Source organism: Callithrix jacchus, chromosome 4 (genome assembly GCF_049354715.1).
Source record: "Callithrix jacchus isolate 240 chromosome 4, calJac240_pri, whole genome shotgun sequence".
NCBI lineage: Eukaryota > Metazoa > Chordata > Mammalia > Primates > Cebidae > Callithrix > Callithrix jacchus.
Genome location: NC_133505.1, coordinates 60,748,153 through 60,760,865, shown reverse-complemented (window position 1 = coordinate 60,760,865; position 12,713 = coordinate 60,748,153). Strand labels below are relative to the sequence as shown.

Below are 12,713 nucleotides of genomic sequence, written 5' to 3'. Positions count from 1 at the left end.
AAATGAAAAGCCAGGATCAGAGCTAATGATCATTAATTGTTTGGGGATCATGGGATCATTTTTTATATCTTGTGAAAGCTCTAGACTTTGGTTCCCTAAAATGTACATATTCACATGTTCAGAATTTACTTATAATTTCATAGAGTTCACGAAAGCTCCAGTAAGTCTAGAAATAACCTCATTGAGTTTTCCCCACTCTAAAATCTATGTAATGAGCTGGGCGCGGTGGCTCACGCCTGTAATCCTAGCACTTTGGGAGGCTGAGGTGGGTGGATCACCTGAGGTCAGGAGTTCAAGACCAGCCTGGCCATCAAGGTGAAACCTCATCTTTAGAAAAAAATTTAAATAAAAATAAATAAATAAATAAAATCTATGTAATGAAAAGTCTATAATCTAGTACCCCAAAGGGAGAATGATGTAGTGGACTGTAGGAAACTCTCCAGGACAAATGACTCTGTTTTGCCAACAACTGAATTGGAAAGGAGTAAAAATACTGAGGTAGAAGGGAAACCTATAAATTAAAAGAGATTTAAGTAAAAAGTCAACCAATTGTAATGTGTGGGTCCTATTGGGATCTGATTTAAACTCAATATTTAAAATAATTATGACATTTATGAGACTATTAGGAATTCTAACACAGATATTTGATGTTAAGGAATTGTTCTTCAGTTTTTTAGACATGGTAATCATATTGTGTTCTTGTTTAAAGAATCTTCATCTTTTGAAGATACATGAAAAGTATGTATTATAGAAAAAAATTATGTAATATCTGGGATTTGCTTCAAAATAATATGGACAGAAGCCAGTGAGTATGGATATAGATGAAACTAGATTGCTCATGATTTCTTAATTGTGTGTGTGATTACATGACACAATTCTGTTGCATATGTTCAAGGTTTTTTATAATTAAAAAATAAAATAGTATAGACTGCAGAGTTAGACTACAGAGGTATATGTCCTAATTCTATCACTTACCAACTCTGCGACCCTGAGAAGTTTCTTAACCTTTTGATAGCCATAAACAGGAATCATAATAATCATCCCCAATTCACAAGGTTGTTGTAAGCATTAAATGAGTTCATATATGTTAGCACTCACCATAGTGCCTGGCACATAGTAAGCACTCCCTGACTGTTATTACCATTTTCTGGGGGAGTATGGTGAATGGAGAGTTTGGGCATTGACTGGGAATCGGAAAAACTATGGAAGATTAAAGACAGATTAAGGTAAAAAGAAAGGAGAAAAGGGGGGGGAATATGCTGGACACTTTAGAGAATGCAACATGTAGAAGGGTTTGGTTTATGTGACTCAAGTCTCTTTCTTTTTCACCTCTCCCACCCCCAGTTCTGTATAAACATCAAACACACACACACAGACACTAGATCCTTTTAGAGGGTAGGAGGGCATCTAATAATCCCTCTTCAAGGTAGAGTTTATGAAAAGAGCAGAAGGTTTTCTGGTGGGCCACGGAGGAGGCTCGATGGCTGGAGCTTTTTGCAGAGTCATTGCCTTTTCCCTATTTGTTGGGTTAACCATGTATATTTTGATGTTATCACCACTGGAATGTGAGGCAGACGGTGAATTCAAAGCCTTTGCACCCAAAGATGAAGGTGCTTGCAGGTAAATGAGTTGGTTGTGAGTACTGAGAGTAGAGGTAAAGACCCAAGTGGGAAGTTGCGAAGGTGCAACCCAGGAGCACCTGCTTACAGGGTAGACTCGGATGGGAAACACAGCCACACTGAAACTTGCTGTTCACAACGTTTTCTCTGTACTTAACTCCCTACCACAGAGGTGTATTGTATTCATACATGTAATAAGCTTCCCAGCAGTATCTCTGCTGAGACCTGCAAATCCCATTTCTCCCTTTAATAGGGTATAGGTGGGGGAAAGGGGGAGTCTTCGTGTTCCATCCTCTACCTGTGCTTGCTGTGAGACTAAGAGACACTGGTTAGGAAAAATTGTGTCAATTTCATAGGGAGGTAAAAAATAAGGTTGGCCCTGGGATGCTGTATTAAATTTTCTAGGGTCACCATAACAAAGTACCACAAGCTGAGTGGCTTTAAACAACACAATTTTTTTCTCTCACAGTTCGGAAGGCTAGAAGTCTGAAATCAGGGTGCTGGCAAGGCCATTCTCTTTCTGCCTGTCCCTCCTCCTAACCCAGGCACCCCCACCCCACAGCTTCTGGTTGTTACCAGCAATCCTTGGCACTATTTAGCCTGTAGATACATAACTCCCATCTCTGTCTCCATTGTCACATCGTGCTCTCCCCTGTATGTGTCTCTATGTCTTCACATGACTGTCTTTCCTCTCTCTTCTCTTCTTATAAGGCCACCAGTCATATTGAATTAAGAAGCTGTCCAGTATGACCTCATCCTAACTGTTTACATGTAATTTTCGTGCAGTAAAATTAGATTCCAAGATAACTTGTTCCTGTTTTGAAAAAACACTAGATGGAGATATTTTGTATGTTGCCATTGTTGTCTTGAAGGAATTGTTTACTGGCCGGGTGCAGTGGCTCACGCCTGTAATCCCAGCACTTTGGGAGGCTGAGGCGGGTAGATCACCTGGGGTCAAGAGTTAGAGATCAGCTTGGCCAATGTAGTGAAACTCCGTCTCTACTAAAAACACAAAAATTAGCCGGGCGTGGTAGTCCCAGCTACTTGGGAGGCTGAGGCAGGAGAATCACTTGATCCCAGGAAGCAGAGATTGCAGTGAGCCGAGATCATACCACTGCACTCCAGCCTGGGCAGCAGGGTGAGACTCTGCCTCAAAAAAAAAAAAAAAATTGGTTTTGCCTGGAATAATGCTCAAATTTATTTTAATAAGGAATAAGATATATTAAAAGGTCCTAAAGATAAGAAAGTATTCACTAGAGTCATTATATACACATTAGAAAAGCATGGGAAAATAATGTGAGGCCAGTGGTTCTTAAAGTGAGTTTCAGTCCTTTAGATCCTTCAGGTCATTACAGTGGGCTTCTGAGACTGTTTGTAATGAGTTGCTTGATGTTGTATTCTAGCACAAAATACATTTAGGAATCTCAGCCTTGGTGTCATTCAACAAAAATAGTATAAGGACTTTTGCTTGGCTAAAGTGTCCAGAAATGAAATGAGAACTGCATCCTTAGGTTTACTTCATTTATGAGGGGTGGGGAGACAGAAATGTACATCATACTTCCCTCTTAATTTTAAACTTTTTCTGGTTCACACAAGTGACAATGTGGGAAGTTAGATGAAAGAAGTTAGATGAAAGCCGGCCACGGTGGCTCACACCTGTAATCCCAGCACTTTGGAAGGCCGAGGCGGGTGGATTACGAGGTCAAGAGATCGAGACCATCCTGGTCAATATGGTGAAACCCCGTCTCTACTAAAAATACAAAAAATTAGCTGGGTATGGCGGCGCGTGCCTGTAATCCCAGTTACTCAGAAGGCTGAGGCAGGAGAATTGCCTGAACCCAGGAGAGGAGGCGGAAGTTGTGGTAAGCCGAGATCGCGCCATTGCACTCCAGCCTGGGTAATAAGAGCGAAACTCCGTCTCAAAAAAAAAAAAAAAAAAAGGCCGGGCGCGGTGGCTCAAGCCTGTAATCCCAGCACTTTGGGAGGCCGAGGCGGGTGGATCACGAGGTCAAGAGATCAAGACCGTCCTGGTCAACAAGGTGAAACCCCGTCTCTACTAAAAATACAAAAATTAGCTGGTCATGGTGCTGCGCGCCTGTAGTCCCAGCTACTCCGGAGGCTAAGGCAGGAGAATTGCTTGAACCCAGGAGGCGGAGGTTGCGGTGAGCCGAGATCGCGCCATTGCACTCCAGCCTGGGTAACAAGAGCGAAACTCCGTCTCAAAATAAAAAAGAAAGAAAGAAAAAGAAGCTTCCACACTTACTTAATTTTGATGGCTAAGAATATAGTCTCTGGATTCAAAGGTCTGTCTGTAAGATCCCATTACTTAGGAGCCAGGTAATCGTGGGCAAATTTACTTTATGCCTCTGTTTCCTCATTTGCAAAATGGAGGCAGTATTATTACATACCTCAAAGGGCTACAATGAGGGTTAAATGAAAGAATCTAGGAAAACAGCTCAGCTCAGTTCTTGGCAAGTGGTGAGCACTAGATAATATAAACTGTTATTATCCCCAATTTACAGGCTCTGCCCTAGACGTGTCATTCCATTTCTGCTCAGAAGATTATCCAGAGTACAAACTGTCCAAAGAATGAGAAAACATTCAAAGCAGAGGTGAACATTCTGCACACTTTAAAAGTGCTCTGAGAGGAAACTGGGAAGAATTCTGCAAGCATGAGAGTGTGGCCACAGGAACACAGAGTTTGCTGGGCCAGGCCTACACATGGAATAACTTGATGTCAATCTGGTTTTGTGCATATTGCAGGAAACAGAATTTGCCCTGTTTTCTAAAGGCAAGGTAATGTGCAATTAGTGATTAATCCATATCAATAGATAGCTACCCTGAATTTCCTTGGAAAGAATTCCTCCCCTCACCCTAATGCCCCATTCCCAAAGTCACAGTAAAAGCAAAACTCTTCACAAGGCCTATACAACCTGTCTTCATCTTCTGCTGTATTCTCCCTCTCTGTTCACACTGGCCTCCTGGCCATTCCTGGAATACCCTAGCCTCAGAGTCCTTGCACTTCTTCCCTTTGCCTGGGAGAGAAACAGAGCCAGCTCCATCACCTTTCTTGGTGTTCTTCCCCTATCCTGTTAAAATGGCGCACTTACACCCTCCTCCACTCTCTCCTCCTTGCTCTCTGTTTCTCCTTGGCACCATCACCTTCTAACATATAATTTATTGATTTGGTTCCTTGTTTTTCCATAAGGGCAGGGATTTGTGTGTTTTACTCATTCCTGTGTCCCAAGTACCTAGAACAGAGCCTGGTACCTAGTAGTACACTGTGGAAGGGCTGTCAATGAATCCACATACTCACCAGTTCAGCAGGCCAGTCCTTACCCCCAGTGAAGTTATTTCTAGCACAGTCCTCTCTGAGAGCTTGATTCAAGAGAAACATTTCACACGATTCTTTCAACATGAGAGACAATGTATCATTGGCTTGGATTAATGAGCCAGCATCAGCCAGATCATCAAATTACCTACATAATGTAATATCAGAAGGGAGTGTAATGTCACTGTCTTGGTACTCCTGTAAATTGAGCCAAAGACTGTTGATTTTTTAACTTACAGAATAAAGTACTAGGCTGCTTAAAATGTCTAGTTTACAATATCTTTTTTTTTTTTCAGGAATCTTTACATGACACTGCTACACATTTTATCACTGACAATATTTTGACATAAGCCTTATTTTTCCCTAACAGGGATTTTATTTTAGTGATGGGCCCAAGTATTATCTTTTCTTCCCACTTTTCTAGTTTCTTTAATAAGCAAATATTACTTTAAGAAATGACTTTTTGTGCTTTCTACTAAGTCTGCAAAACTCTTTCATATGGCAGAGAAACATTTTTAAAATCCATGTTCAAGTTCATATCTCTTGTCAAAATCCCTGGGAAAGCTGATTGTTTAAAGAACTGACAATCCCATCAAAAGATAAAAGGGAGGATTTGGGATTTGGCAAGATTATCAGAATTGAGGACTTTCTCATCCAACGATCCAAACGTATTTTTAGGAAACTGACTGGAGAGTAGGACTTGACTTTGTAATCCAGCCACCTGAGGGCCTGTGGACAATGAACCTTTGGGGTTCTGAGAAGCTTCTGTGATGCAATGAATGCTTTATTCTGCATCCAAGGATGTGGGTGGAGTGGTCACTTTAACTCAAAAAAGAAATGATACAACTCTGGCTATGCATGAGATATTAGGATCAAAAGTTAAAAGATTGTTAAAGTATACATAATACATAAAAGTGCTTCATTTGCAGTGAAAAGCTCTGCAAGTATTTGGTGCTGATGTTTCTAATTAGCTGGACCCTTAATTTATCAGGAGAAATGAGTTTAAACATTAGAACTAGTTGTGTGGCTTCAAACCAGTCACTCTACCTTTCTAGTGTTTTCTAGTTCAATGGAGACCTGTTTGACCTTACTTACCTTATACAGTTATTTAGAAGCTAATATAGTTGTGGAAATGTTTTAGAAATCACAATGCACAAAACATCTGAGGTGTTATTATGCAGCCTTCCCTATGGTCCGGGCCTCCTGGAATCTTAAAATATAGTGAATACCTCTTCCAGTGAGAATCCGGTTAGGTAAGAAAAGCCCTTACCCTAGATAGCTGTGCTCCCAAAGTTAATACTGAAATGAATTATCTTTTTAATGCAGTGATTCCCTTCTGTTATTTCTATAATAATTCCACAAAGGATATGGTTATTTTTTTAAGGAGGTAGCCAGAGTGCAGCATGCTGTTTTTAACTTACCACGTCAGGAACCTGTACTCAGGTTGGAACCACACATCCCCTTCCTTGAAGGATGGGACTTTATGTACCTGGGAAGCCTCTACTGCTTGTGGAAATTTAGGGCTTCTCTGTGTATCTGGATGTGTCAAGGATCCCCAGGACTGAGTTAAAACAACTAGAGGGCAGTGAGAAGGGTTGGAGAAGTAGCAGGAGTAACAGTAAGTAGAGGCAGCTTTAGGATGACTGCCTTGCTACAGGGGAAGATGTTTCTAACCTCTGGAGGTAAAGGGGAGAGACAGCTTAATCCTTCTGAAGACGTTCTGGCCCAAACCAGGTCCCAGCCTCCTGCCCCTCAGGCTGTGATTGGAACCACGACCTGGGAAGAGGGACCCTTCATGGCCCAAGGAAAAGATGCTGGTCCTCATTTAGCAGACAGCAGACTCTTTGCCCGCAAGGTGTGTTGTTCCTCACTGTGGCATCTCCAGAGCCAACGCAGTGCCTGTCACCAATAGGTGCTCAATAAATTCTTGCTAAATCAATAATTGGAGAGTGGTTAAACTGGTAACAACAGAAGCATTTTCAAACTGCTTAGGGCCCCTGCTGGGGGCCCTAAAAAAAGGGTTTGGGTAAGAGCGACAACCATAATTGGACCAGTGGAGCCTCTAGCCATAGAAATGTTGTTTTCTTAGTGATTGTGACAGTACCGCAGCCTGAAGCTGCAGTAGCCTAGAGAATCACCTCTTACACAGCTATTTCAATCTGTGACGGCTACAAAATTAGTTGGTTGATAGATGCCACATTTCACAACACGTACATTGTAATACCTGCTATAGTTGATTTCATAATTCATAATTTTTACATTTAAAAAATTGTAGACAGGGCCGGGCACAGTGGCTCAAGCCTGTAATCCGAGCACTTTGGGAGGCCAAGGCGGGTGGATCACGAGGTCAAGAGATCAAGACCATCCTGGTCAACATGGTGAAACCCCGTCTCTACTAAAAATACAAAAAAATTAGCTGGGCATGGTGGCACATGCCTGTAATCCCAGCTACTTGGGAGGCTGAGGCAGAATTGCTTGAACCCAGGAGGCGGAGGTTGCGGTGAGCCGAGATCACGCCATTGCACTCCAGCCTGGGTAACAAGAGTGAAACTCCGTCTCAAAAAAAAAAAAATTGTAGCCAATAAATATTGTGAAATCTTTTACATTATTATCTATGAAACTAGGAGTATTTAATTATATTGAAATCTTCAGAGAAACCAACTTCATAGGTTTTTGTGGAGAAGCAATTTGTTCTACTCATGAGTAGGTATTAGGATGTGTATGTGTATATATGTGTATGGGGGTCTGGGTTTAGAGATTTTTTAAAAGCTTTTATACTTTCCTGCTTCTTGATGGATGTAGAGTGTCTTGACCTCCTTTTCCTGGCAATGTTTATATAAATAAAACCTTTTAGAGGGGTTTTATTATGTAAATAAATATAAATAAAACCTTATAATCTCAATGCCTCTCAAATATCTCCTATTAAAAAACTGTTTCTAGGCCGAGCCTCTCCAAGGTAGTCCTTGTCAAGACCTTGTGAAAGAAACAAGGTAGCTGTTTTCTTTAAACTGCTGACACTACAACAATGCATATACAAAATCACTTTAATGGTTTTTCACATAAGTAGATTTATATAGACAGAAAATAGCTCCATTTTTTTCTTTGCCAAGCAATCAAGCAAACACAAGACCAATAGAATTAGTAAGCAGAAACCCTGGGGACAACGGCTGTGCCCTTTCTGAGTAAGACATGAATGCCATCTGGAGGAACCATTTGAAACTACAGTGCAGTAACCAAAGAACCTGTTTTCAAGCATAAAGGTACTTTTTGTGAACAAGTGGGCAACAGAGGAAGGAATAAATACCTTCATTCTACGGATGTAAAGTCCTATTTCTTTCAAGCTTCCAGTAGAAGACTCTTGAGAATATTGTTATTGAGTGAAGTACTTTCAGCTGAAATGGGAAATGAGCCCCCCCCCCCCCCCCCCCCGCAGAGTCCTACAAGTATTATTAGCTCATCAGTAAATACAGGTCAGGAAGAATTAGGCAAGAGAGAAGCAGGCAAATGTGTCCCTAATTTGCTGTGTCCTGCCGTCTCCTCTCCCTACAATGCATTTCATTCATGAGAAGATATAAATGAGTGATAGTTTAGTTTTTTTCAAAGGTATTTACATTTTCATAGATTGAAAGTCTAAATTGAGAGAAAGTTAACTAGCAGGATTTCCAGTAGATATGAACTGTTAGAGGGGCTACAGTGATATAAGACAGCCAGCTCCTTTATAAAATTGTTAATTATTCCTTTTAAACTAGGTGTGTGTCTTACTGATACACTAACTTAAACAAAAATGTTTTAAAAGAAGTAATTCCTCAAAAGAAAGTCTGAGTAGTTAAAAATATCTGCATTTCCTATGTTTATTTCTAGTAAGATTCTGGTGTTCTGAGGGCATGTCATAGAGTCTCCTATCTCAATGCCTCTCAAATATCTCCTATTAAAAAACTTTCTAGGCTGGGCATGATGGCTAATGCCTATAGTCCCAACACTTTGGGAGGCTGAGGTGGGCGGATCACTTGAGCTCAGGAGTTCGAGACACGGCAAAACCCTGTCTCTACAAAAAATGCAAAAATTAGCCAGATGTGGTGGCATGCTCCTGTAGTACCAGCTACTCAGGAGGCTCAGGTGGGACGAATGCTTGAGCTGGGGAGGTTGATCGAGGCTGCAGCCAGCCATAAACGCACCAGTGCACTGCAGCCTGGGCGACAGAGTAAGACCCTGTCTCAGAAAGACATTTCAAAAAAAAAATTCCAGCCACTTGAGGGACCAATACTTTCATAAATTGAAATTGTATGGCAATATCTTGATGCCTCTTCCTGTGCTCATCATGTCACAGGTCATTAACGTTCAGATTGGCACTGGTCTATGCACGCATCTGAAGATCACTACTCTACCTCCGGTTCTGTCTTTCTAAAAATAGCCGGATTTGACCTAAAGATCTCTGCCCACAATACCACCAGTTATATTCAAGAGCTTGACTTATACCTTCTTCCCTTCTGCTCTTCCCTCCCTTCTCCTTCCAACTTTCAAAATAATACAGTCTTTGAATCCATAATGAAAACTTCAAACACTTTCTAGTCCCTATTTAAATCTACTTCCAACATATTTGCACAATTTCCCCATCCTCTTGTTCCATTCAGCTCAGTTCAGTTTTGCTAATTTTATTTGTCATGAATTTGGCCTAGACACCAGAAACTTGTATAAGACACGTGGGTAGCACAGAAGTTCAGATATTTGAGGATTAACAGGAGAAATCTATCTAAGAAAACAATGTAGCTGACAAGACACATGCTTTCTTGCTATAAAGATTATTGGAAAGCTTCAGCTGAGTATCATTTTCGTGTGTGGCCAAAATACAGGTTGAGAAAGTCTTTTGATTGATAAGCAATTCTAGCTTTCTGAAGTTTCATTCACTAGTTGAAGAGCAATGTATATTTTTTCTAATTCCAAAAACCCAAAACAGAAAATTCTACATGGGCATATATTAAGTATTCACACATTTCCATTTATAAGGCACCAAACCCACAAATCTCAGAGAAAGGAAGAAAACAAAAGATTCAAGGACAACAAAGTAAACTCAGAGGAGGTTCATCAAACTGGAGTTAAATCACATCCCATTTTAGTAAATAAGGGACCTGATACTGATAGGAATCATTGCCTGTGAAAGAAGCCTTCTGAGCCCTTCTTTTGACACAGCCTCCTTCACTGGATTAGTGCAGGAGTAAATCCTCAGGGAGGGCTGCATGGCCAGAACACATCAATCCCAAGCACCACCTATCCCATAGAAGCTTGTGGGCAGCAATGCTCCAAACAAACCATGTCCTCACCCAAAGAAACCTTCAGGGACCGATCCACAGTAAGCACACATACTTGCCTATCCCAGTACTTGAGTATTTTAAGAATTCTGCTCTAAGCTGAGGCAGAACTGCCTGCCTGAGAACCCTGAACCAGGTTAGTTATGTGGGTTCTTCATGGGGCACCATCTATGTAGGAGGGTGGACCCTGGGTTCCTCTTGAAATAATGACGTCCCTAGAGGGACCCTTAGAACCAACTGATCCTACCAAGAGCTTTTAAAACATGCTGGTCATATCTGCAGATTCCCTGGTGCAATCCTGATATCTTGGCTTGTAAGGCAGCCCTGATAACTCTCAAGTAATCCTGTAGTCCACTGGTATAAAGCAGAAGGGTCCCATGACATCATACAGTATCTACGCTTATTGGCTGGGCCTCCTGGTGACTGTGGGCACTGTAATTTCTAGTACTGTCTACATTAGTATTATATGAGAATAAGCTTCCTGAATGTCCACATAAATCCAAGCATTTCCTGCAAGTATGACTGCTTCCTAGTCCTTTATATGACCATGCAAGGTAGGGATGGGAGTGAGCAACACTTCAAAGAAAACTGCCAGGTAGACAGTTATCCTGAGAAAAGGGTTAGTATTATAGCTGGTGAGAAAGGAAGGACCAGAAATCAGATGAACTGAGTAACTGAAAGCTTTTCCACCCTGGACAATTTGAAATCTAAATGAAATTTGGTCCTTGGGTCAATTTATTCCATTACCAAAGACCAGCATAGTAGGATAGCCATTCCAACAGGGTGCGGACCCACCACCTACTTACTTTCCAGTCCAATTTTATTATCCTTTCTGCTCTAGGAATTGCCCTTGGAGGCCACAATCAAAATTTTCAGGCATGAAGATGATTCTCCTTAATTCAGTGTCTCATGAATCTTAGCCAAGATCCCTTCCCTTCCTGTGCCTTGCAAGGCTATGATCCAAAAGGAAAAGGAGTATTCCTTTTATTACCAACAAAACTCTGAAATCCTTTGGCTTTCAAACACTGTAGCTATAACATATCCTTGGATATATCTATTAATTTAAAAGCCAATCCTTTAAAAGTCAACTTCTATTGTATCAAGTTTTCTCCAAATTATGAGGGGTTGCCTCCACACCTTGACCCACGTGCTACCCTCAGGAATCTTTCTTGGTCAGTCTGGCCTTTACTTTGTGCCTCAGAAGGGCTGCGGTGGCAGCACTGCAAGCAGCCAACAAGAAGAAGGAGAGGCAGGCCATGTAGACAGACAGGGGTCCGTGGCGCTGCAGGAAGATCTCCTGCCTACCCTGGTAGTCCAGGAGGATGGCCTCCAGCTGGGAGAGCGTGCAGATGGACAAAAAGGCATGAAAGATCTGATGTCCATGGCCCACGATATCACAGGAACCCGGGAAGTACTTTTCAGGCACCGGGCAGGAGAAAAAATAAGCACTGACCAGGAAAAAGAGGATCTGGAGGGTGTGATACCAGGCTGCTTGCTCCTGGCAGCCAGCCAGGTGGCAGAGTGCCACACGGTGTGCCACAGGGCTGATGTCTAGGATGAAGGCCAGCCCTGCTGGCACCACTTGACAGATCTTCCTCATGACTGGGTAAGGCCTCCGGTAACGATATTTGGCATAGCAACAGCCAGCACAGGATAACCAGCCGCAGAAGGCAGCTGCTGGCAAGAAGAAAAGCCAGAACCGCTCATACCAGGCCTGGTCAGAGCTATAGAAGAAATGAGCCAAAGCACTGCCATATTGGTAAACGCTCACGCCAACATAGTCCACAAAGTAAAAGGTGTAGTGGGAGAGCTCCGACTTGGACTGCAGAAGGTGCGCCAGAAGGCTGCAGGTGAGGTAAGTGATTGACGACAGGATGAAGAGGAGCAGTGGCAGGGAGTGGGTAGACGCCCATGGCAAGGCCTCAGCCTCGGCAAAGGCCCAGAATCGCAAGAGAACGGCCAGGGCTGCCAGTAAATGGGTCCAGACGTTGACCACCTCGTTGTGTTTCTGAAAAAGGCTGAAGAAGTAGTAGCGCCACTCGTGCCCTGTGGGGCGGTAACCGGTGCGGATGTAAGGCTCCCGGAAGAGCTGGGGCACGTCCGTTTCCGGGACAGTGCAAGGCATCTTGGGAAGCCCATCCTCCAGGATCTTGGGCAGGCGGCGCAGCTGCTGTCCGCTGACCGACAGGGTGCTCAGGCGCTCCAAGATGGCGGTTGTCATGGCTGCAGCTCGCCCACGCTCCAAGCCGGGTACTCAGGACAGGGAATGTAACCTGCAGAGAAGCGGAAAATTGGCAAAGCTGCAGTGAGACAGGAATGAAGCTAAGGCGGACAAGGAAAACTATGGCTATTTTCTTTTCTTTTGAGATGGAGTCTCACTCTGTTGCTCAGACTAGAGTGCAGTGGCGCGATCACAACCCATTGCAACCTCTAACTCCTAAGCTCAAGTGATCCTCC

General features: G+C 42.7%; 2 protein-coding genes and 1 long non-coding RNA gene across 8 annotated transcripts in view; 1 reads left to right on the top strand and 2 right to left on the bottom strand.

Annotated features, from left to right (window-relative positions):
- Positions 1–5,120, bottom strand: part of EFHC1 (EF-hand domain containing 1) — a 92,343-nt gene extending 87,223 nt beyond the window's left edge. For 2 of the 3 annotated variants that reach the window (XM_035295885.3, XM_054254095.2), the window contains exon 1: positions 4,936–5,120. In XM_035295885.3, coding sequence (XP_035151776.1) covers positions 4,936–5,037 — 102 coding nt within the window. In that variant the 5' untranslated portion in view covers positions 5,038–5,120. The remainder of the gene's footprint in view (positions 1–4,935) is intronic. The other variant, XM_035295884.3, reaches the window with a different exon arrangement.
- LOC144582154 (uncharacterized) overlaps positions 1–12,713 on the top strand; it is a 60,132-nt gene that overhangs the window by 12,963 nt on the left and 34,456 nt on the right. The gene's annotated exons all lie outside the window — the stretch shown is intronic.
- PAQR8 (progestin and adipoQ receptor family member 8) overlaps positions 7,977–12,713 on the bottom strand; it is a 46,179-nt gene continuing 41,442 nt past the window's right edge. For all 4 annotated transcript variants that reach the window (XM_035295888.3, XM_035295889.3, XM_035295887.3 and 1 more), the window contains one exon: positions 7,977–12,529. In XM_035295888.3, the coding sequence (XP_035151779.1) occupies positions 11,413–12,477 (1,065 nt within the window). In that variant the 5' untranslated portion in view covers positions 12,478–12,529 and the 3' untranslated portion in view covers positions 7,977–11,412. The remainder of the gene's footprint in view (positions 12,530–12,713) is intronic.